Here is a 25,169-nt window from a genome sequence, read left to right on the forward strand (position 1 = left end):
GTCTGGTCCCTGGGCCCTGGCTCCCCCGCATGACACCAGGGCTGGGTGGCTACCACAGCAGAATATAGGGAGAGAGCCTGCTGGCCAGGGATGCTGTTCATTCTTTCCAGTCGTGTCTGCTCTGGGTGGCTCCCTGAGAAAATTGCACCCAGGGGAACCTGGGCTCATCTGTGTAAGTAAACATCCACCTCCCCTCAAAGGCAAAGCCCCTGCTCCGATTCTCCCGGCAGCTGGAATGCTGCTCTGTGGGTCTGGGTTCTGTTCCTCTGTCCGGCCTTCCTTTGATTTCTTGCCGTCTCCTTCAATTAGGCCTGTGACTGTTTTCAAATGGCCATTTGTATATACAAGTCATGTCGGGCATCATAATTTGTGTTTGTCTAGATCAAGAAAAGCAGCCCTGGCCAGAGGCCAGCTGAGAATTTATAAATACCCTTCAACCACGCCCCTCCCCACAAGATGTTCAAACTCCATCCCATTAACCCTCCAAACCAAAGCTGTTGGCTGACTTGATCAGGGAAAATGTAAGAGAGCATTTCTTTTGCTGTGTTCTCTCTATCCTTTCTGTAGAGTTTGATCAGTGCTGAAGCAACTCTAGCTGATTTCCCAGCCCACTTCAAAGTCCGAGCCCTTCCCTGTGTCTCTGGAGAGCATTATCTTGGAGGGATTGAAGTGTTGGGAATCTGTTTAGATGTGGAGGGCGCCTTAGTATTAGCTCAGGCGTATCTGAGGCAGGCAGTTACCAAAGGAAACCTCGCAACAGATTTGGGTTGCAGTGACTCCTAGGAGATGCCCACTTTGGAAAGGAAGAGGGTTAGGGATTTTAAGTTCACATGGACCTTAAGAATTTTAAGACCCAGATTTTCTTGTTTGCTCACATTAGGGGAAAAAAAATAAGCCTCAGATGCCTTGTGATATCTAGTTATGTCAGGTTTTCATATAAAATGTCAAGACAGCAATATTGGATTTCCGGCCTCGCCTTTCCCCTCTCGCATATGGTCTGCTCTTGCCAGAATTTTTATTAGGGGGAGGGAACCATTCTACTACCCTCCTCCCTCAGTGAAATCGTTCCCTCTTGAGCCTTTAACCCTTTAAAGATTGGGAAGGGAACACTTTGGTTTTAGGGTTAAGTATAAAGCTTCCCTGTTGGCCTCGGCTGGAATCCTTAAGAATGTTGTAGCCTGGGTCCCAGAGCTGGCTGGGTGTTCCCATTACCTGCTTCCCTTCCTGTGGCTGTGTCTTCGCCAAACATCCCCTAAAGCAGGGAACCTCCCCCAGCGACGCTAAAAAGCCTCCAAAATGTTGGGTAACATTTTGGCTCTGGGTTAAAACTCTGGCTCACATTTACTCTAAGGTTTGGTAAGTCTGTCTCTCTGTAGGCATGAGTGGAAGCTGTGTTCCCGGCTCTGACAAGTTAATGCATTTGACTCAAGAGGGTAGAAGATTCTGGAAGAGATAGTAAGTGCAATCTGATGACTTGTCTCACTATGAAAGCTGCTATTTTCCCTTCCCTATGCCCACCGAAAGTGGGGGTGAAGGATAGGGTGGCCTTAGTTGACCCTTTGACCTCAGGCAAGGGAAATGGTACCTGGAGGTGGGATTGGTAATTAGATTCCTTTTTCTCTTTGTTCTCTGTTCTCTCGACCTCGGCCTATTCCAAGTGTAGGCCCAGCCATCCCCCCCAGCCTTCCCTGTCACTCAGGACTGCAGGCCCTCTGGGGCTGGCCACTGCCATCAGCTCTGCAGGGTGTTTGAAAGGCCTTTGGGAAGAGAACCCCACTGGACTTCTGACATCATCAGCTTGGGAAGCTTTGTAGAGAGCAGGTGGTCTTGCTTCTGAGGGCTTTGCCTACAGAATCCTTGGGGTTGGCCAGGCAGGTCTAGAGCTGGCAGGGGCTCTGGGTGGTTGTACAATTTGTTACCCAAACCGGGACTCTGAGCGTGAAAGGGGGTGCCACTAATAATGACACTAGGACATGAGGGATGAAGCAGTTGTGCGGTTGCTCTGCAAAGGCCAGTCACTGGGCCCTCAGGTTCTGTTTTGCTTTATACGGACTGATGCTCCCCCGCTGAGCCCAGGCCAGAGGGACAACTTCAGAGGTCCTCAGGGACAGGCAGAGGGCTGGAGGATGGGGGCTGGTGTAAAGACAGAGGACTCGTCCCCGTCCAAAGGGACATCGGTGACCCAGCACCAGCCACGGTTGCTAGCTCTTCTGATTCTTTTTTCAAGAGAAGCCCCCAATCTAGATTTACACATGAAATCCCCAGCTTTTAAAAAGTTGGCAACGAATTGAAAAATTTAAAAAACACTGTGTAGGCCAAGTACAACATCTGTGGGCCGCTGCCTGTTTTAGACCTCCGGCCCAGGCCCATTAATTGGTGGCTCTCGTCTGTGTCTCTGAATTCCGGCAGCAGGAAGTTTCTTCCGGAAGTGGCCCAGATTGGCCATGAGTGAAGCGGGGAGGAGGGTGCTTGCCTTGACTTCAATGGGGCATTCATCTGCACGATAAATAAATATTGCGCACCTGTTCTGTTCAAAGCACCTTCTCTGTTACGCCGTGTTTTCTGTGTAATGTTTGGGGACGGCCGTGTTACTCAGGCTGAGAAATCCTTTATGTCGTATGCTGTTACCGGTCCGAGCCTTTCCCCTGGGATTATCACCAGGATGGATGTATTGGTGGAAGTCTCAAGGGGGGATGTGGGGCAAGGAGAGCCTGGGGTCCAGATCTTAGGCCCTGAACACAGAAGTCCCCAGAGGAGAGTGCTTGTCTGAGGAAAGACCTGGGAGTGAGGGCCTGGAGCCCTGCAAGGTCCCTGAAGGTCACGCTCGGGCTGGGAGGCAGAAACCACTGAGGAACAGACTGCATTCAGCCCTGCCCATGGCAGAACTTTCTAACAGAGCGCTGCAGTGTCAGAGGTTGTTGGGTTGGAGAGCCTCTAAACTGGTCTTTCATTATCCAGAAAATCTGATACCTTGAGGCCACCTCCTGCACACCCACTTGACTCCTGGGCCTTATTAAACTTCTTTTCTGGTTCATGGCTCTTATTTCTGATGGGTTCCCAGCAGCTATTTGTACCCTCTAGCAGTTAGGCTTGGGGTCAAGAGCACCAGAAAAGCCACTGCAACCCTGATTAAAACAGATGCACTTGACATGGGGCTGAGAGGAGGTGGAGGTGGGGAGGTCACATTGCTTGAAGAATCCATTCTTGATGCTAGGAAATGTCGCTTACATTTTCCGGTCTCCTGCACCATGAATTTTAACCCACAGGATGGCTTGAAGCAACCATGGCACAGAGAGGTTAAGTAACTTGTTCAAAGCCACATAGCTGGGCAAGGATGAACCCAGTCCTGGACCAGGTAGTTGGTGTCCACTGTTCTCTTACCTGCTACCCTGAACAGTTCAATTTGTAATTTCCATTTTTTTGTATGTGCATTCTTCCACTTGCCTTTTTCCCCCCTATTGTTTCAGGACTATCAGTATTCAAATGTTTAACAGCTAGGTTTTTTTTTTTCCCCCTGTGCACTTGGCCAGAAGTAGGAATTCATCACCACCTGTGAACATTTACTGAGCCTGCATGGTTTGGGTGGAATTATACTAGAAACGCTTGACCCAGGGGCTGGGTTGGCAATAAACTAGGTCTTTCTGCAGAACTTTTGAGGACAAATCACCAACGGGTTGAAAAGAATTTCCTTCAGGAATGGTGACACTCTATTTTTCACCTTGTTAATGCTGCCCCCCACCTTTGCTTCCCCCCAAGTGTCAATCTTAAGTGTACTAAGTGCTTTTTCTGTTCAGCATGTCCTAGATAAGCGGTTCCCACATGATGTGCCATGTTATGCAGCCCTCTCACCCTTAAATCTCAGATTTCTTGATGGACAGAGGGTTAACAACTGCCTTGTTTTGGAATAGGAGGCTGGAATTGGGGAGTCTGGAGGGCTGAGTAACTGTAGAGGCTGCCGATGTCTTAAGACATTTGAAAATCAGTGAGCCTTGTGATGCTGGTAAAAGGACCCCTGCTGTTCGCCAGGTGGCCCACCACGCTGATCATGAACACAAGGCTGCGAGTCCGTGTGCAGGAGGGAGCTCGGCGTGCAGCACACCCAGCAGTTTGCTCCTGGGTTTGGAAAACCCCTCATTTCCCCAGTGTTGTCCATTTGGTCAGTGGGTCATTCCTGGCTAGACTGCATGCTGTGCCCCGGTCCCTGCACCACTGCAGAAAGAGATGAGGGTCTCGTGTACAATTTTTTCTTCGATGCCAGCTGGTGACCTGCTTTGGGATGCTTCTGGGCTTTGCATTGATGAACAGTCGTTGTGAGTCATGTCAGCCCAGAGTGGTACTTTTTGCATGATCACATCATGGATCTGTGCACACCTCTGTGTGAATAACTAGGTAGCTAATTTTCAGTGCAGTCTTAATTGTGTGTATATGCCATACCTTTTTAGAATGTTCATGCATTCATTATGTATTCACATGTCAATACTGGCTCTTTTTAGTTTGTCATGCAATCAACAGAGGAGACAATCTTTGACACAGTCTTTTGGAGCTGTATGTCATGGGCTCTTTTCCTGCTTTACTGCATTTTATTAAAAGAATTTTTTTTTCAAAAAAGTAAAGCAAGGATTTATTGAACCCCAGTGTACTCTCAGGAGGGAGAATGGGCAGGCTTAGGTCAGCTGCTGCCCTTTGCTACAGCACATGGAGGTTCCCAGGCTAGAGGTTGAATCTGAGCTGCAGCTGCCGGCCTACGCCAGAGCCACAGCAACACAGAACCGAGCTGCGTCTGCGACCTACACCACAGCTCATGGCAATGCTGGATCCTTAACCCACTGAGCAAGGCCAGGGATCGAACCCACGTCCTCATGGATACTAGTCAGGTTCGTTACCGCTGAGCCACAAAAGGAACTCCCCTTTTACTACATCTTAAAATCAGGCTTTTGATAACTTTACCATCATAGAGTTTAGGGTTTTTTTTTTTTTTAATTTGTATTGAGATATAATTGACATGCTATTGAAAGCATCCAATTTGATGAGTTTCACATCTACACACACCTGTGAAACCATCAGTGCAATTGAGATAAAATGAATCTGTCCATCAACAGTTTGCTTCTGCCCCTTTAAACTTCTGCCCTGTGGTTTGCCTGCTGCCTGCCTCTCAGTCCCCACACAACCAATGATCTGTTTTCTGTCACTATACATTAGTTTGAATTTCCTAAAATTGTATAGTGATGGAATTATACAGGCTGTACTCTTTGAGGTGGGGGGGGACACTTTCTTTCACTTGGCATACTTATTTGCAGATTCTTCTATGTTTTTGTATGTCGCAATCATGCATTCCTTTGTATGGCTGGGTAATGCTTCATTGTATGGCTGTAAACACAGGAGTTTTGATCTTCACGTTTCAATAAGCAAAGAATTTTAGCTAAGAATGTCAGAAGTAAGTGATCCGTGTAAAAGATTGTGTCAGAGGGGAATTTGTACCTTTGTAGTTTCTTTTTGTTTTAAAATTTTTTTATGGAAGAGTGTCTTTTAAAAAAACAAAAACCTTGGAGTTCCCATTGTGACTCAGCGGTTAATGAACCCGACTAGTATCCATGAGGACGCAAGCGACTCCTGACCTTGCTCAGTGGGTTAAGGATCCAGCGTTGCCGTGAGCTGTGGTGTAGGTTGCATACGTGGCTTGGATCTGGTGTTGCTGTGGCTATGGTGTAGGCCGGCGGCTACAGCTCCAATTAGACCCCTAGTCTGGGAACCTCCATATGCCACAGGTGCAGCCCTCAAAAGACACAGAATAATATAATAATAAAAAAATTTAAAAATCTGTTTTGAAAGAGCAAATCTTTGTTTAGAGTACATTTGTTCCTGAATTTTCACTTAATTAAATCAGCAATTATTTTGTGTTTCCTCTTGGCACTTGTGAGCACAAAAGGACTGCACATCACAGCTAGCAGGTGACCTGCTTGTGCGGGTCCAACGTCTTACATGTGGCAGAGCAGGGGTGCCTTTAGAACTGCGCCGTCTTGCCTTCCAGTGTCTTCTCGGGGCCTGGTGCTGTTTTCTGACTCTGCAGAATGTTCCAGCAGACATGCCTTCCTTGCCCTTGATCCTCCTGTGGCCGGACATGGGGATGGCATCTCAGAGCTGTGGTTTTTGCAGCCTTGTGATCCCTGCTCAGAGCATTGTGTGATCGGGGTGGAGTGCAGGCAGCAAGTTAACCTTGTGGATTCCCTCATCCTCACAAAGCCACGTGCACAAGGGTGGGTGGGGCCCGAGCAAACCATGGAAGTTGAATTCCCAGCTTTGGGGCAGTCCCCAGTGGGAGCCAGAACAGAATAGTATTGCTGGGCAAATGGAAATGGGCTTCTTTTTTCCCACTCTTGAAAGAAGTCTTCTATGTGTGAGAAAAAGCAGTGAGGCTCTGACGAATGATGAGTCTCAGATTGTCAGAGAAGGGACCTCGGACACATCTGGTCCAATACACAGATTGGACCAGATATGCCCCATTTACAGATGAAAACTGAGCCTTGGGGAGTGGGGGTAACTCATGCATAGTCATGAATAGCACAACTGGCACTTGGGAAACCCGGGCAACTGCTTTAGACCTTCTCTTCCTGATCTGTGAGAGTGGGCGTTTCAAGAAAACTTGGTGAACTTTGGTCAGCTTAGGGAAGAAAGCGTTAATCTCTCTCTTTGAGCCCCTGCTTAAAGCTGCTTGTAACCATTTAAAGCTCCACCACCAACAGCAACAACATAAATTGTCCTTCGATGACGTTTCCTTAATGTTTTTACATCTCACAGCCTCCTCTCCTTGTCATCAACTTGTTAGAGGAATAACTTAAAATTTTTCAGGAGTGGGAATTTCCGTTGTGGCTCAGTGGGTTAAGAACCCGACGTAGTGTCCATGAAGATATGGATTCAATCCCTGGCCTTGCTCAGTGGGTTAAGGATCTGGTATTGCTGTGAGCTGTGGTGTAGGTGGCAGACGTGGCTCGGATCCTGAGTTGCTGGGGCTGTGGCGTAGGCCGGCGGCTACAGCTCCGATTTGACCCCTAGCCTGGGAACCTCCATATGCCGCAGGTGCGGCCCTAAGAAAAAGACATACCAGCTGCTGGAGCCTCTCTTTGCAGATGGTTGGAGCAGCAGAAACTGTGTGCCTGAAACACCCTACACACTGGTGGAATAAAACAGGACAAAATCCTGAAGGAGACCAGGCTTTGAAAGTGGCTATGCAGGCCCCAAGGCAGGAGGTCAGTCAGTGGAGGGGCACGATGGTGCTGGAGGTAGCTGTGCGGTGGCACTAGGGCTGCATGGGAATCAGTATAGACTCAGAGGGGGCACAGGTCATGCCCCACCATTGTCCTGTGTGAGTGTGTGTGTGCGTGTGTTTGATGAACACCTCCACTTAAGTAATTGATGCTCTGAGCCAGGAGAGAGGAGACGAAGCCCGTTTCCTCTGCTGGGAGATCAGGGGCCACCTAGTGTCAAGGTCAGACTGTTTAAGAAGTGGGGGGACAATATTGGGTCACTTTGTGGAGATGTGGCTCTCCCTCTGCATCTCCGCCTGCTTCCTTCCACCTGAGGCAGGAACAAAGAATGCCTGCTCCTGGGACAAGAAGTGGCCGGGGTGACTCAGGAGCTTGATCGTGCCTGGTGCAGGAAGCCAGGCAGAGCTGGAGGGCGCCCTATTGTGGGGCAAGAAGGGAACATCCGGGAACCCTTCCCGCTCAGCCTCCGCCAGGCCCCCAAGTGGCCCCAGCCAACTGCGGCCCCTCCCGCCGCCACCGCCTTGCTCCTTCCAGGGGAGCCTCTTTGAGAACCCAGTGATTCACTTCCCGTCTTCAGCCCTTGTTTAATGTTCCCTCCATTGTTACCAAACAGTCCGGCCCCAGTGGCAGGGGCTGTTCTGCTCTGGCCGAGGAGGGAGGGGAGAGCAGAGCTGTTTACAGAGCCCGGGAGAGGGGCCCGGCCTGCTTGGAAGGCAGGCCGTGGAACGGTGCTGGGGCCCGACAGCTGGCTGTGCTGCGCGGAGGGCGGGAAGATGCCAGGAGGCAGTCCTCCTGCTCGGAAAGCCTCTGGTCTCCCTGCCCTGGAGGGGAGCCCTGCCCTTTGCTGTGCTGTTAGCGTCTCCAGTCCCCTGACAGCTGAGTTTTCCGTTGGGGGGGCCGCAGAGAGTTTGGAGATCATGGGTTCCTGGAGTTGAAAAAAAGAACACAAAGGTTTCAGGGGAAAGGCTGTCTCGGCCTGGCCTCAGTTTCCTCCTGTGGGGGCCAGGGTGGAAAGGGGGGTGGTGGTGAAATGGCTGATCTTTAGAGCCACCCCCACCCCCCAGCTCTGAAGTCCTCTGGTCCCTGAGCCTGAAACAAAGCACATGAGATGATCCGTGTTCCCTCCTGTGTCAGGGGTGAACCTCCCCCAACCCAGCCACGGATGTGACCGTGTCCGAGAGCCATCGCCCCCACTCCCCGACCTCTGACGTTTGAGGTCAGTGATTCCGCAGCCTCCCTCACCTTTCTGATTTGAAGCCACCGTCTGTTTCAGGAAGCGTTGAATATCAGTCTCATTCTTTGCCATCACATCACAGCCGTGACTGCCACTGCTTTTGCTGCTCTTGCCGTTGGGTCTGGGGTGTGTTTTCTTCCCCTGGAAACACCCCAGACCCAAAGGCAAGAAGAGCGAAAGTCCTGAAGTTCCCTTTTCACCCGTGTTGTGTGTCGTTTGGGTGATAAGTTGGTGGTCCATCTTCCTGATCATGTATGGGTTCTGCTGCCACTGACGAGGCAAGTTTGTTTCCTCTAAGGCCCTGCCAGCCTCAAGGCCGTCAAGGAGCAGGACGGTGTAAACAGCCATTTTCAGGTGCCTTTTCACTGCAAAGTAGTGCATTCCTCAGGTACATGGAATGGCAGTGCAGGAAGGCAAGCAGACACTAGAGATCCGTGAATCCACCCTCTTATAGATGGGATGACCGCTCACCTTTCAGCAGCTCAGCCGGCAGGAGGACCACAAATGCTCCAATCCACTCCCCACTGTGGCCTCACACAGCTGCGTGCTCTCTCTTCTGGTCTATCCAGCGCTGATAAAACCTCTCTTCGACAAATAGTTGTTGAGCAAATTGATTGGAAAGCCTTCTATGCCATGTTTGCCTACCTCCTTAACCACTGATGATTTTTGTCTCTCTGGTTTGGCAAGTGAAGCAGGCAGAACTTCCTCATTCAAAGGCCTTTCAGCTCCCCGCACCCCACCACTGGATGGTTGCTTTAGCAGGACCCACTGGCACCTGTGGTTGTCATTCCCCTGCTGGTTTTAATTGCACCTCTCAGTACCAGATGATTGCTTCAAGAACGTTGCTGGTATTGGATTTTTGGCCCTAATGTGCGTCTGTGGGTCCCTTTACTACAAGGCTTCATGTCTTGATTGGGTTCATAAGGCTGGGGTGCACCCTGAGGTTTTTATTTGTTGCCTGTATCTTCTGCATATTGATGCACACAGGGAAGGTTCCCTGGTCATGACCTACTTGTGAACAAATGTAATGTGTAAGCCCTGTGCTCTGTCCAGGGTACAGGGGAAGTCAAGTTGGCTCTCCTTGTCCTCAAGGAGCTCCTCTTCTTTTTTTTTTTTAATTGAAGTAGAGTCGATTTACTATGTCATGTTTGTTTCAGGAATACAGCACAGTGATTCAGTTGTATATATATGCAAATATATGTTCCAAAATATTGAATATAGTTCAACTGCATATTTATTCCAAAATATTGAGTATAGTTCCTTATGCTATACAGAGGGTTCTCATTGAAAGGAGCTCCTGTCTTAGTTGGAAAGGGAAGCCAGAAACACATGTAAGGTACTCGGTGGTACTAGGCCTTTGGTGCTGAGTGATGCTGCATTGGGTGAGTGTTGGACAGTAGGGTCTGTCAGATTGAGGAGGGAGGACCAAAGAGGGGTCATTCTGCAGAAAGAGCCACAGAATGGGATACTTTGGGGACTAGAGGCATAACTGGGCCTGTCATGGGGTTGAAGAGAGCCTCTGGACCCCCATCCCATCTTAGCCTGCCACTGCTGGCTTGAAGATCTCTGGTTTTGGGTTGTGCAGGAGCCCCATGCTGAGGTGCCGGGGCCGTGATGTGTTACCTCTGTTCCTTGAGCCAGTTAAGCGTTTTGAATTTCCATACCTGTAAAACAGGCCTCAGAATCTCCACGTGCTGTTTGGAAAGTGGGGGCCTAATGCTGTGGTGGCTGGGCAAGTTCTGTGTGGATGCTCGGCTAGGACTGGGTGCGCTGGGTAAGGGAGAGAGTTGTGAGGGTCCTGGATCCCCGGGAGGCAGCTTCACCTAGAGGCATTTCTGTGCTCCTGAGCAGAGCTGCTCAGGGATGCAGCTTTTAGCCCAGAACCATTTAGATGATGAGACTGGCAAAAGCAGTGGGGCCGTAGCCACCCCCCTGATGTAAGTTCTGAAGTCCTCCCTTCTTGTTTCTTTGGAATCCCCACCTTCCTGCCCATAGGGGTTCTTTGCTGTCGGAGGTGAAATTGCCCCCAATGAACCAGAACCTTTTGTGTGGGTACAATAGGAAGTCTGTCCCCTTAGACTGAAAGGAATGCTAATTGGCTGCTTAACTGTCCTGGGGATGGCCATGCCCAGAATATACAGGACACCCATTCTTTGTCACTGGTTAGGTGGAAACTGCTTATATAAGCTGGTAAAGCTCTGGTCCAGAAAGAAGCAGGGTGTTTGTGGACTGGTAGCTCTCGGTGTCCTGCAAATGCTGTATTTTCTGCTTACAAAGGTCGCTATTTAACTGCAGGGCCCTTAAACTAACTTTTTTCTAGAAATGCGGTCATTTCCCACCCCTCCCTGGCCTCCAGCTCCCCCACAGTGGCTGCCCTGAGAGGTTGGAGGATTCTAAAGGCTTTGAGGCCTCTTTTTTAAATAGGGAAAGTGTGGTCCATGTGGTTAAGACTGAAATGCGGCAACGTTCCTTTCCTAACCCCAATTGTGTGAACCCGGAATGGTTGTCACTTGGCGCTTGAGCCGGCGCTTCCAGCTCTACCTCTCAGCTCCGGTGTCACAGAAGTTGCCCAGTTTTACCCTTGGTTCGCATGTTCCCTAGCACTTGTGACATTGTTTTATCTCGATGGCCGGTGACTCATAATGAAGGAAGTCAAGACTGAGCCATGAACACAAAACCTTGTTTGCCCTCCTCACCTCTCCCCTCCCCCCACCCCACTCGGCACGAACGCCTGCCTGACATCTTCGGTAATAAGTCTTTGGAAACTTTGATATGTCTTGATAGCACGAGGCAGCCAGTTATCATCATCATCTCCTGGTTCCACTTGTTTAACCCCAACCGTCTGTGAGAATCTTCTCAAAAAAAAAAAAAAAAAAGAAGAAGAAGAAGAAGAAGAAAAAAAAAAATCCCATCCCCAAACGTGCAGTCTGCCCACAGGAAGTGATTCACAGGGCTTCAGTGCATGCAAACCTGATGGGGCAGGAGGTGGGAGGCTGGGAACTAGGTCTGGGAAAAGACAGCCCCGGAGAGGCTACTCAGACCTTAATGGTTTCTGCTGTGTGGAAGAAAGTGAAAAACAGAATGACTAAGAGTCGTGTAATAAGAAGTGTTTGTTTAGTGAAGTGAGCTAATATTGAAGTTCCCTGGCAGATAAGACCAGAGAAATAGCAGTTGTCAGGGGAGGTGACTTGTCGGAGCCCTGCCTTTTTATTTTTTAAGAGATCAAAGACATTTCTCAGTCCGAAGGCATTTATTAGTGGAAGGTTGAGATGTGTATGTTGAGCCCCAGTGTTCTTGAGAATTCTGCAGGGAAAAATAAAAAGGGTCTAAGCCGAGATCATGATCTCAGAGTCTACAAAAGCTCTTCTTTTCTTGTTTTACTTTTCCCTCCAAACTTCAACTTGGGAGGCCCATCAATAGCTCTCCCGAAGGGCTCAAGGAGGGAGTGTCACATTGTCATAGAGACAAGGAATCCTTTCTCCCTATGGGTTTCAGCCTGTCATTTTCTTTTCTTTTCCCCCAAATTGAAAGTACAAATTGAATCCCTTTCCCCAAAGCCATTTGTACCTGCAGAGTCTCTAGGCATCAGCCTTGTGAATAAGCCCTGCTGCCGAGCAAGAGACCAGAACCACCCGGGAGAAGTGAGAAGCTTCTCTAAACACACCTGGATACATGAGTCCATTTCAAACTCCCTGTATTTTATCAGGGGAGCTTTTGGGGTGAGGGTTGTGACAAAAGCTAAGCGGAAGGGTGCTTTTTGCCTTCAGCCCAGGAGAACGCTACCAAGGGCCGTGAGTCTCCTGAATGTTCCCTGAGTGCAATCTCTTTAAAAATAAACAAATAAGTGATCTTCAGGCTTAATTCCATTCTTAGTGGATGTTAACTGGCAGAGCGAAATGGCCATCCAGAAAGTTCAATGAAGCCTGGCAACTATGCTTTCTGCTTGTTTCGGTAACCAGAGACCAGTCCAGACTTCTGTAGCATCTTCCATTTTCAACTTGAAACCTCTGTGGTCCTGACACTATGGAGAAAAAGCAATCCCCATCAAGCTGGTTCTTGAAGAAAAGTAAAAAACAGTTTATGAAAACCAAAGCTGTTAAGTAGAAAGATTTCCTTTTTTTTTAATGTTCATTATATTGTTTTATTTATAATAGTTCAAAGCTTTTTTTTTTTTTGCCTTTTCTAGGGCCGCACCCACGGCATATGGAGGTTCCCAGACTAGGGGTCTAATCGGAGCCGTAGCCACCAGCCTATGCCAGAGCCACAGCAATGCGGGATCCGAGCCCTGTCTGTGACCTACACCACAGCTCACGGCAACACCGGATCCTTAACCCACTGAGCAAGGCCAGGGATCAAACCTGCAACCTCATGGTTCCTAGTCGGATTCATTAACCACTGAGCCACAATGGGAACTCCAAATAGAAAGATTTCAAATGAAGCATTCCCTTTCCTCCTCCTCGTCTTTCTTCTCCCCCTCTTACGCCTTCAAGACTTTTTTTTTTTAAGGCTGCCCCCATGGCATATGGAGGTTCCCAGGCTAGGGGTCCAATCGGAGCTACAGCTGCTGGCTCACACCACAGCCACAGCAACACCAGATCCAAGCCGCATCTGCGACCTACACCACAGGTCATGGCAATGCTGGATCCTTAACCCACTGAGTGAGGCCAGGGATCGAGCCCATAACCTCATGGTTCCTGGTCGGATTCGTTTCCGCTGCCCCATGACGGGAATTCCCGCCTTCAAGATTTAATGCCTTTCTTTGCATGGGATCGGGTGAGGGTACTGTGAGCACTGCCTCAGCAGGGCTCAGGGAAGCCCAAGGAAAGTCTCTGGTTCTGACAGAATGAACACCATGCTTTGTAGCCGTAGGGAGCTGGGTTTGTGGTGTAATATCCAGGATACAAGGTAGGGCACTGCCTCTTGCTGATCTGGGCAACTTCAGGCAAGTCAGTTACATGAATCAACATTACATAAATCTTTCACCTGTGAAATGGGAGTGAGGACACCCACCCCACAGGATCCCTCTGTCCAGTGAGATGATGCATGAGGAGTGCCAGGTAAATACCTATTCTGGGGTATGGATTGCTTCTCTTCGCCCCAACCTTTGCCCACCCCCAAAGCTTTTCTTAGACCCATAGATTCTTAAGGGGCTGAGGGGAGGGACTTTGCCCCCCAGAGGACCTTTGGCAATATCTGAAGACAATTTTGGTTCTCACACCTGGGAGTGGGGGTGGCATCGAGCGGAGTCGAGGCCAGAGATGCTGTTAAACATCCTGCAGTGCCCAGGACAGCCACCCCGCAACCCTAACATAGAATTATCTGTTTCCAAATGTCGGGAAAGTTGAGGTTGGGAAACAGGGGGCTCGCCTTACTCATAGCCTGATGTTGAAAGGTTCTTGCTGTACGTGTGCTTTACAGATGATTATAATTAAGCTGAACTTTCTCCAAATCAGCCTCCTTCTTTTCTAGAAAGTACACACTCTGAGCACATCCCTGGCCCCTGGGGAGGAAGGAAGCCCTGAGAACCTGATGATGTGTTTCCTGTGGGGCCAGCCTCCCCCCGCCACCCCCAGGGTGAGGTGTTCCTTGGCTTCATCCTTCACAGGTCTGCTCAGGGGGTCCTGCAGCCTCTGGGGCTCATGCTTGGGCCCCATCTCTTTGAAACACTTGTCATGGACCCGAGCCTGGAAAACCCTCAGGGAAGGAGGAGACCTCAATACAGCGGGGAGTGTAAGGGCAACTGCTGCCCTGGGGCCCAGCACAGGAGGTTTCAGCCTGGCATCCTATGGGTCTTACCCCATGTTGGCGGCCTGCAGCACCGGATATTATCCACTGGCAAGTTCAGATGGGAATTGAGCCATTCTGGGTGAAGTGGTTCAGTGACTGGTATCAGGGGTTGTGAAATCCTATTTTCAAACTCCGCACAGGCCAATCTAAACTGGAACATTAAAAAACGTGCTTAGGGAGTTCCCATCATGGCCCAGTGATTAACAAACTCGACTAGCATCCATGAGGATGTAGGTTTGATCCCTGGCCTTGCTCAATGGGTTAAGGATCTGGTGTTGCTGTGATCTGTGGTGTAGGTTGCAGACGTGGTTTGGATCCTCTGTTGCTGTGGCTCTTGTGTAGGCCAGCAGCTGTAGCTCCAATTAGACCCCTAGCCTGGAAACCTGCATATGCCTCAGGTGCGGCTCTAAAAAGACAAAAGACACACACACACACTCACACACACACACACACACACACACACGTGCTTAGCATACAGACCTTGCTGATGACACTGATGAAACCGGGTGGGAGCATGCGGTGGCTGTGGCAGTGCTTACAACGAAACCTCAACTATCCGGGTCCCCCCACCCCCACAGATTCCTCCTTTGTGGTGCCAGATGACAAGGATGGGCCGATGTTAAAAATGTTAATTGTGATTTAAACTCCAACAACCAAAGAAAACTCTGAAAGGGTCTGGGGAATAGTATGTTCATTGTAGGGCTTGATTTCTTTTTGTTTGTAACTGTGTAATATAACTTCAGAGACTTGCAGAAATGGGCCAAGAATTAAGAGTATACATCCTTCACTTCAGTCCCATTTAAAAAAAAAAAAAAAAACTGTGGCATCCCTGTCATGGCTCAGCAGTAAGGAACCCAACTAGTATCCATGAGGACCCGGGTTCGATCCCTGGCCTCGCTCAGTGGGTTAAGGATCCGGTGCTGTCGTGAGCTGTGGTGTAGGTTGCAGACGCGGCTTGGATCTGGCATTGCTGGGGCTCTGGCGTAGGCTGGTAGCTGTAGCTGCAGTTCGACCCCTAGCCTGGAAACTTCTATATGCCGCGAGTGTGGCCCTAAGAAGACAAAAAAAAAAAAAAAATTTGTCCTCCTGAAGAGCAAGAACTTCAGGCAACTTAAGATTCATTACAATAAAGAAAAAAGTATGTTTCGTTGTACTCAGCTTGACGAGGGGGGAACAGGGACTCTGCATTTTACCAGCTTCAGCAGTGGGAGTACTGGCTGCAGCTGGGAGGCCACCTTCTTGCTCTGCGTTCCTTTGCTGGGTGACCTTGAGGTGCCTAATCTGCCACTCTGTTTCCTCAACCACAGAAGGAAGGGATTGGTCAAGATGCTTTCAAGGTCCTCGGGCCCCGGCTGTCTCTCGTTCTCCAGAGCAGGTTTTCAGGCAGACTCTTAGCCAGAGCCCAGCTGGCCAGGACACCTTGTTCCCTGAGCCCTAGGCCTCTGTGATTTGTCACCTGCAGCTCCGCAACTCCGCACGTGACACCCCCACCCTCCCACCCCAGGCGGCACTTCTGCCCAGAACAAAGGATGCTTTGGTTTGGGCTGTGTTTACCAAAGGGAGAGGATCCTGGGTGAATCTCCCCAATCCACTGGCCCCCTTGGAAGGAGTGTTTTCAGGGCTTTCGTGTTTGCTCCTCTATCACGAGCCGAAGGAACATTCTGATACTTGCGTGTGAAGGCGAGGCAGAGGGGGAGATCTCAGGGCAGACACTGTTGCTCAAAGGCCGGGGGGACCAATGGAATCATTCCTATTCAGGGGGCAAGTTGAAAAGCTGGCCTCCGAGAAGCTTAGGAAGTTTGGTATCGTGTGTGTGTTTTAAGTAAAATGGGTTTCACCAGAACTTGGGTAGTGTTAACACATTGCTTATTATGCTCTTCTTGGGTTCAGGGAACTGGTGGAGTGGCTCGGATTTGGTAGGTGTTCGGTAACTCTTTTTGTTTGTTGCTTTTTAGGGCCGCACCTGCAGCATATGGAGGTTCCCAGGCTAGGGGTCCAATAGGAGCTGCAGCTATCGGCCTACACCACAGCCATAGCAACAGTAACACCAGATTCAAGCCGACTCTGCGACCTATACCACAGCTCACGGCAGCGCCAGATCCTTAACCAACTGAGCGAGGCCAGTCATCGAACTCAAATCCTCATGGATACTGGTAAGGTTCATTGCTACTGTGCCACAGCGGGAACTCCAGGTGTTACGTCGCCCTGACAGTTAACGAGAGGTCAGTTTCCCTGAGAGGGAAGCGGCACGAGGTGGCAGGAACAGCACTGTTTTCCCCACCCTCTCCTGCACTGGCCTGGGTTTGAATTTTGGCCTTGCTCTCATGCAGGTTATATGACCTTGGGCAAGCCCCTTAGGTTCTCTGAGCTCGGCGAAGCCACTGGGGTGGTCCAATTTCATGACTGTCACCCAGTAGCAATGTGCCCAACGCATAGTTCGTGCTGTGACTACATCTCGGTGTTTCTGGATCTTAGGTGCTCTGTTCCCAATCTTCTCCTCAGCCCCCATGTCCACATGCTCTTGTATTTCATGTCGGCCCCCATATGGCTGTGGGGCACAGATCACTGGTCACAGGGATATGAGTGGCATGTGGGCCTCCGCCCCGCCCCGCCTCTCCACCCGGAGCCCTCTGCCAGGCTCCACCTCTCATCAGCTTTGGACTCCGGCATGTCCACATCCTTGGCTCTGGCTCCCAGCACCATTTTGGGACACTTTACAAGGGCCCACTTGGAGCCAATGGGAGGAAACCTAATTTCCTGCCACAGGAAATGGTTCGGCTGGTGAAGAATATATTTAAGGAATAAAACCCTTGTCAAAGGAGCTTGAGAGGGCTGGTGAAGAAAGGCTTTTGGGGGTTGCTGGGTGTGGGGTGAGATCTGTTATAAACAGGGGGGAGGCCCAAAGGCAGATTCCTGGGACAGTACCCTTAGTGCCAACAGCTGGTCTTGGGCTGTGACAAGGAAGGGCTGGGGCGGGGAGAGGGGCGGCTCATAAATAGACCCTTTTCTGCAGCTGAGCCTGTTTATGGTCACATCAGCTCAGAATGAAGACTTATTTATTGGATCTACTTAAAGCGGGCCCGGTGCCCTGCAAGGCTGAGGAGGGTGTGTACCGGACACATCGGCTAAATTAAATCCAGCAGCTGAACCTCGCAATTCACTGTTATTCCTTTGGTAAGCGCGGGTATGTATTTTGAGTGGGACAGAGGGAGAAAGAAGGAATACTACCAGGGCTGGGCAGCCCAGACGAGGAACCAAAAGGAGTGGTAGGTGACGCATCAAAGGACGTGAATGCGATGCCCTCCTTGTCACGAGGTTAGGGATTGTACGGCCAGAAGCAGGGGCCTGGACTGGGTGACTTCTGGAGGATACTGCAGAGCCACCCTGGGGGACCTGTGCTTGCAAGCTGACAGCACGCCTTCTCTTTGCCCTTGGGCCAGCCTGGCAGCCAGGAGAGCCGACCTGTAGCTGCAGCCCGGGTGCAGACTGCTGTGTGTGATCCGAGGAGGAGAGCCATGCCTCTGATGGAGGCAGCTGGTGCACGGTGAGGCAGGACCATTACGAGACTTGCCCTATTACCTGAGTGCTTCCCATTGGGGCTGTCTGCCATAAGGAGCACAGAAGCCTCCTGAGAACCCGAGACACCAGAGCACCCCCAGACCTCACTGTGATCTGCAGGGCTGAGCCCTCTGATGCCCTGGGCAGGGGAGGGGCCTGGTGTTTTTGGTGCTCCTGCTGAGTGCGTTACCAGGCACTGTTACTGCAGTCATAGTCATACCGTAACGACAGTGGCTTGGTACCAGTTCATGTGTCCGAACGATGTGCTCATAGGCTTTCTGCATAGAATGTCATTTAGTCCTCTCCACAATACAGTGAAGGGACTTCTGGCAGATGAAAAATAATTAAGACCAAGATATTAAGCAATCTGATCAAGTTTATACAGTTATTGACCACAGATCTGTATTTGACTCGAAGTTTAGCCAAATCCAAAGCCCCAGAGCCCTTGCCTTTTTTTTGAATTATGGTGTAGTTGACGTACAACAAACGGCATGTAAAGTGTCCAATTTGATACATCTTGACGCATGTCTATGCCCGTGAAACCACCACTGACATCGAGGTGGCAGACATGGCCTTTCCTCCTTGCTAAGCCCCCTCCCCTCCTCCCACCCCCATCCCCCAGCAGCTGCTCATCTGCTGGCTGTCACCTTGGGTAAGTTTACTTTGTTCCTTGACTTTGAATCACACTCTATAATGTTACACACACAGAATCATGCTTGGCTTCTTTCACTCAGCATGACTACTTTTATTTTTTGTCAGTATGTTGTTATTTTTAAAAATCTTTTTAAAATTATGGTATGGTTGATTTATAATGTGTTTCAGGTGTACAGCACAGTGATTCAGTTTTAAATATTCTGGAAAGACTATTTTTCAGATTCTTTTCCCTCATACGTTATTACAAAATACCAAGTATAGTTCCCTGAGCTATATAGCAAGCATGGTTGTTACTATTTTTTGACCACGTCCACAGATACATAAGTTCCTGGGCCAGGGATTGACAACAGTGGTGGTGCCCAGTCGTTAACCCACTAGGCCACCAGGGAACTCCAAGCATAATTACTTTTATTCATGTTTTGTGTATAAGTAGTTCATCCTTTTTTGTTGCTGTGTAGTAGTCCTTTGCCTGGCTGTCTCACAGTTTGCGTATCCATTCACCTGTGGAGGAACACTTGGTAATCTCCAGTTTGGGGCCATAGTAGATACAGATGGAATAAATATTCATGTACATGTCTTTGTGTGGACAGATGCCTGCATTGCTCTTGGGTAAGCACGTTGGACTGGGTTGGGTAGATCATAGGGTAGGTTTATGTTTTTTGTTTTTTGGGTTTTTTTTTTGTCTTTTTGCCTTTTCCAGGGCTGTTCCTGTGGCACATGGAGGTTCCCAGGCTAGGGGTCCAATTAGAGCTGTAGCCGCCGGCCGATGCCACAGCCACAGCAACATGGGATCCGAGCCGCATCTGCAACCTACACCACAGCTCACGGCAATGCCAGATCCTTAACCCACTAAACAAGGGCAGGGACCGAACCCGCAACCTCATGGTTCCTAGTCGGATTCGTTAACCACTGTGCCACGATGGGAACTCCTATGTTTTGAACTTTTAAGAAATATCCTATTTTCCAAAGTGGTTGTACCATTTTACATTCCCATCAGCAGCGTATGATGTCTCAGTGGCTCCACGTCCTTTACCAGCACATGGCACAGTCTTGTGAACAGCAGCCGTTCTAATGACAGAGTGGCATCTCATGGCCATTTGAGTTTGCGCCTCTCTGATGCCTAGGGATGTCGAGTATCTTTTCCTGAGCTTGTTTGCCATCTTTATATCTTTCCGTGTCATGTCTACTCAAATCATTTACCTGTTTTGTTTAATAGTTGAGTTATTTGTTTTCTTCATAGTGAGTTCTAGAAATAGGTCTTTTACCAGGTACATACTTTTGGCAAATATTTTCTCCCAAATTGTGGTTTATGTTTTTTATTCTCCTATCGGGGTCTTTCAAAGATGATAAACGGAAGCTTTGCTGAAGTACAATTTTTCAGCTTTAAAAAAAAATGGAGGTGGTATCTTTTCCCATCCCAAGGGCACAAAGATTCTTTTCTGTCTTTTCTTCTGGAGCTTGTGTAGTTCTGGGCTTTCTATTGTGACCTGCTTCAGTTAATTTTTGTAGAGGTGCAACGGTGTAGAATGCAGTTCATTTTTCTTACATGGGGACAGGTTTTTCTACCATTTGTTTCTACTATTCTTTCTCTACTAAACTATCTTTTGACCTTTGTTGACAGTTAGTTGTCCGTATAGATGTGACTATTTCTGGACTCTAGTGAGTTGCTCTGCTCTGTGTATCAGTCTTTTTGCCAACACCACCTTGCCTTAGTTACTGTACCTCCCTTGATTTTTAACAATATAGGTTATATTATCAAAATAATTCATGAATAGCATTGAAAAGCTCAAGAAGTCCTTTAAAAAAAACTCAGGATGTCTCTCTAGAATTTTTAATTTCTATTCAGATTTTTTATTTCCAAGTTTTTATAGGTGGTCTGTAAATGTCCCTGCTTTAGGGTTGCAGTAGCCTCTGTCCAAGAGTGGTTTTTGTCTCACTCCGTTTGGAAGTTTTCTTCTGTTTGCTGCATGGTCTCAGACTTCTTCTTTCTCCCCACTGATTTCCATCTCTGTGTCTCCTGTTAGATTCTTTCTTTAAATGGCTGGGGATTCTGGCTGCGTGTTCATATTTGGGAGTGTGGCAGTAAAAAGCTGGTTGCTGATCTTCTATGTGGGTATGGAAGGGACCCGTTGGCACAAGGACTGCCCTATGGGGCGAGCTGGCAGGAACAGGGCCCTTCGTTTGGGGGAGCCACATGTCAGTACTGCAGGGCTCTTCTTGTGGGCTGGGCTGTTTAATTCCTCCTTAGGTGAGGGCTGAAGGCACAGGTCTGCCTGTCCATGTCCTAGGTGCCGAGTGAGCACAGGAGATTCCCACAATCCTATTTCTAGCCACTGTCTGACCTTCATGCCCTGCTGTGCCCTGGTGGCCCATCCAGAGTCCCTCACTCTCAGGTTCATTTTTTGCAGAGTGCAGACTTGTCTCAGGAGGATGGAGGAGGTCCTGTTTGTGGGGAGGCTTGGGGGAGAGGAGCTGCAATCTGCCTGCCTCTTCTGGAGCCTTTCAGCCCATCCTCCCATTCTCAGCCTCATCTGGAGACGTGTGTGCTGCCTCCAACTCCTGAGTCTTTGAAGGTTCTGAGGCCCAAGTGGAATCACTTTCGTTGGCTTCTGCTGATAGGTGCTTGCTCTCAGCTCACTCCACTCTGCTAGGTCTGTTCCCATTGGGCCATCTGCTTCCCAATTTTGTCTGCTCTCCTCTCCTGCTCATTGTCTTGGGCAGGACAGAGATAAATGCATCCCTTCAGTTTGTTGTATTTGACCCAAGGGCTTTCTTAGCCTCTCCCGCCCCCTCCTCCACCTTCTTCCCCCCCCACCCCCCCACCTTCCCTCCTTTCTCTCTCCTTTCCCCCCTCCCCCTCCTTCCACTGTCCACCACTTACCCCCTCCCCTCCCCCCTCCTCTCCATCTTCCCAATGCCTCCTCCCATCCCCCCATCCCTGGTCCCCTCTCCCTCCTCCCTCCCACCCTCTCCTAACCCCTCCCTCATGCCCCTCCCCCCTCTCCCTGCTCCTTCCTCTTTGCCTGGAGCTTTCTCTGCCACAGTTCTTCCGGTTGACAGCCAGGTTCCTCGGGCTTGAGAGGAAACAGCCCGGGTAACACAGAAAGGGCTGAATGAGGAATCAGGACATTGAAGCCTGTGCCCCCAGATGTGATGACGCTTCTGCCCACCCCATTACCTCCTGGACTTTGCTTCTCATCCCTCCACTACAAAGCCCATACATAAGGCCACACCATGCCCAGGCCCGGGCCTCCGTTGTGTAGCCTGTCTGAGCTTCACGGGTCCCAAGGTGTCTGGTTTCTGTGCCCTCTGTCCCCTTGCAGGTCCCCACACCGGTGTAGGCCCAGGGTCACTCTGGGCTGGCCATCCTGGTCCTGGGGGTTTAGGGTGCTAGGGCTGTGTGAGAGCGTCCCCCAGCATCAGCAGTGCCCAGGGCGTCCTGTTCACACACTCCCCTCTCGCCCACTCTCTGAGGCCCTGTGCCCCATGGAAGTGGGGACCCTTCTTTTGTGTTGTCCACCACCACCCCTCCTCCCTCGCTGCTGGCCTGAGCCTCTCCAGGGCCTCCCCACTGCAGAGGCAGCTCCAGATGTCCGGCTGCATCTTTGTTGGGGCTTTTTCCCACTGAAGAGGGAATGTGGCCATGTCCCTATCTGTGGGCACAGGGTAGGGTGGCTTTGCAGGAGAATGGCAGCAGTGGAGTCCCTCTGTCCACTCATCACTTCCCGCTCCCCCTTTTCTCTCAGCCCCACAGCTCACCCCATTCATCCAGGGCCGGGTTTGGAGAGCGGCCCTTGGGATGTGGAAGAGTAAGTTCCTTGGTGCCTCGCGAAACACTTTCGAGTGGATGCTGGGCCGTGTGAAGTCAGGGGCAGCCTTGGGGGCAGAATGTCCCCATATTGCAGATGCAGTGGCTGAGGGTCCCAGAGACCTCGGGACTTGCCTGCCTCACAGCTGCAAGCGTAGAGCCTCACCTTAACCCTCAGATCTCATGACTCCACACTCGGCTGTCTGCCTTCTGCATTTCAGGGGCGAGTTCCAGGCTGTCCTCTCTTGTTCTGCCTGCTAATTACTGTTTGGGGTTGTCGGGGTTCCTTGGTCTGGGGCCCCACAGGAGGGAGGTAATTACATCTGTGGAGCCGCCCTTAGTCAGCAGCTCCCTGTCGGTCCCTGTGCCCAAGCCCAATCCGACCTCTGTCTCTCCGTCCCCCCTCCACTGACTTGGAGAGTTTCTCTCTTTGGTTGGTGTTTCTGGTGGCATCTGGCAAGCTCCTCCTTCATAGAGTGTCTCTAAATCCCGTTATTGAGGAAAATGAGTGCCCTTGGTGTATGGGGGCAGGGAGGGAGAGCTTCAGCTGTGTCTCCGCTTGTCTTGCCCACTGAGCAGTGAGTGGGGTGCTAGGATGGACCTTCTTGTAGAAAGAGCAGAATGGCCACTGGGTGCCTCTTTATTTACAAGTGTCTGTCTCATTCTCTCTGACTCCACCACCCCTGCCCCCAGTGGGCCTGTCCCCGCAGCCAGATTTCTCACGGGGGCTGTCTCTTTCACACACACGTACACACACACATGCGCACACACCCTGGGCTCACTTAAACATCTCAGAGGCTTCCTATGGCTTGTAGGACAAAGGCAGACCCTCCTATGGCTTCTGAGACCCTGAAACGTCACCGTGCCTGTGCTCCAGCTACCCTCCTCTCTGACTTTCTTGTGGGTCTCCTTCCTTACCGTGTCTTCCACCTTCCCAGGGCCTTTGCACATGCTCTGCCCTCTACTCGGGATGCCCTCCACCCACGCCCCTGTGCCTGCCTAGTTCTTACTTACCCTTTAGACTTTGAACCATCACCTCCTCAGGGATGCCCTTTGGCCAAGCAAGGTCCCCAGAGTCTTAATATAGTCATCAGATAAAGGGTTCTGTGGGAAATTCACATCGGTTCATGAGCCTCCTGCCTCCTCCTTACCCCTGGTGGATGGCGCTCCTGCTACTTGAGCTCACCATTGTCATGGCTGGTGGCATTGCTACAACTTTCTTGTGGTGCAGATCCCTGAGGCGGCGGGGGCGGGGGGGGGAGAGGGTTTATAAAGTGGGAGATTCTTATGTAGTGGGTTGGGGTAGGTTCTGAGATTCTGCCTTCTTGAGAGGCTTTCATGGATCCATGCAGCTGGTTCCCCCAGGGAGCAACCTTTGGCCTGGGGTGGGGCTGGAGCAGGTGCCAGGTCACAGTCGCTCAGAGGCCAAGTCACCACAGAAGACATGGTTTGCACAGGAACAGGGCACTGCCCTGGGTGGTGTGTTGGCCCAGCCAGGCTGGGGGCAGTGGCAGTACCAAGCCTGGCGTGGAGTCGCAGGCTCTGCTCACATACGCCACTTAGGCCTTAGCTCCTAACTGGGAGAGAGCTGTGCATGGTGACGCGTGGCATGGCCTCCAAGCAGCGCTCATACCACATGCACCTCCTGAGACTTCTGCAGTGTGGTCTCTGAGCAGTTAAAAGTCCTTTGCTTTTCCCGTTCTCCTTCCCTGCCTCATCACAAACACTGACTGAAAAAAACGTGTTTTGGTTTTTTTTTTTTGTTTTCTCCTGGGGGAGGGAGGAACTGGGTGAGTGGAGAGCATGATCAGAGATGGCCTGTGCGCTCTGTCACCCTCGTCGGCCACCCTGTGGTCCTCACACCTGCACCTGAAGAACTCCCAGCCCTGCCCCCTCTGCACACCTCCGCCTGGCCCAGACTTTTCAGCACAGATTCAGCGCTGTTCCCTTCATGCAGGGTGGGAGAACTCACCCCAGGGCTCTGCCAACCCCCGAGCCCTGGGCTTTCCTTGTGGGCTGCTGTGCTCTGCTCCTGGACCCCTTTCTGCACAGCAGAGAAACAAGCCAAGAGGAGCTTTCTGAGTCTCTGCAGTGAGCTTGGAGGGGAGCCCAGCAGGCTGGGCCTGGGAGAAGGCTAAGCAGATCCACTTTACTGTCTGTTCCCTGCAGGTCCCTGGATGGCCGGCTGCAGGTGTCCCACCGGAAGGGGCTCCCCCATGTCATCTACTGCCGCCTGTGGCGATGGCCTGACCTTCACAGCCACCATGAGCTGCGGGCCATGGAGCTGTGCGAGTTCGCCTTCAACATGAAGAAGGACGAGGTCTGCGTGAATCCCTACCACTACCAGAGGGTGGAGACCCCAGGTACGCCCTTCCGAGGGGTCTACAGCTTCCCTGCCCCACTCCTTTCCCCTGCCTTTCCCCCCCACTGCCTCTCTCCCCCTCCCCCCACTCCTCCTCCCCGCTTCCCCCTGAGGGAAGCCCTGTTTGGCGCACTTGGGGTGCAGGGGCTTTGGTGCCAACCTGGCATCGACGCTGACCTGCCTCTGTTCTGTCTCCTCTGGGCAGTTCTACCTCCTGTGTTGGTGCCACGCCACACAGAGATCCCGGCCGAGTTCCCCCCGCTGGATGACTACAGCCATTCCATCCCTGAAAACACTAACTTCCCCGCAGGCATCGAGCCCCAGAGCAATATTCCAGGTACGCTAGGATGGCAATGAGGCAGGGCCCGGACAGCCCCAGCCCCCGGCCCCCGTCACCCGTCTCTGCACACACGCTGGCCCGAGGCCCCTGACTCAGAACCGCATCCCTGTTGGGAGAGGACCCATGGCCTTGGCTCCCCACTCACTAATGATGCTTATCTTGGC

General features: G+C 50.8%; 1 protein-coding gene across 1 annotated transcript in view; it reads left to right on the forward strand.

Annotated features, from left to right (window-relative positions):
• Positions 1-25,169, forward strand: part of SMAD3 (SMAD family member 3) — a 125,378-nt gene that overhangs the window by 73,919 nt on the left and 26,290 nt on the right. The window contains exons 2-3 of the mRNA XM_047767135.1: positions 24,473-24,666; positions 24,871-25,002. Of these exons, the coding sequence (XP_047623091.1) occupies positions 24,473-24,666; positions 24,871-25,002 (326 nt within the window). The remainder of the gene's footprint in view (positions 1-24,472; positions 24,667-24,870; positions 25,003-25,169) is intronic.

Source organism: Phacochoerus africanus, chromosome 2, assembly GCF_016906955.1.
Source record: "Phacochoerus africanus isolate WHEZ1 chromosome 2, ROS_Pafr_v1, whole genome shotgun sequence".
In the NCBI taxonomy this organism is placed as follows: domain Eukaryota; kingdom Metazoa; phylum Chordata; class Mammalia; order Artiodactyla; family Suidae; genus Phacochoerus; species Phacochoerus africanus.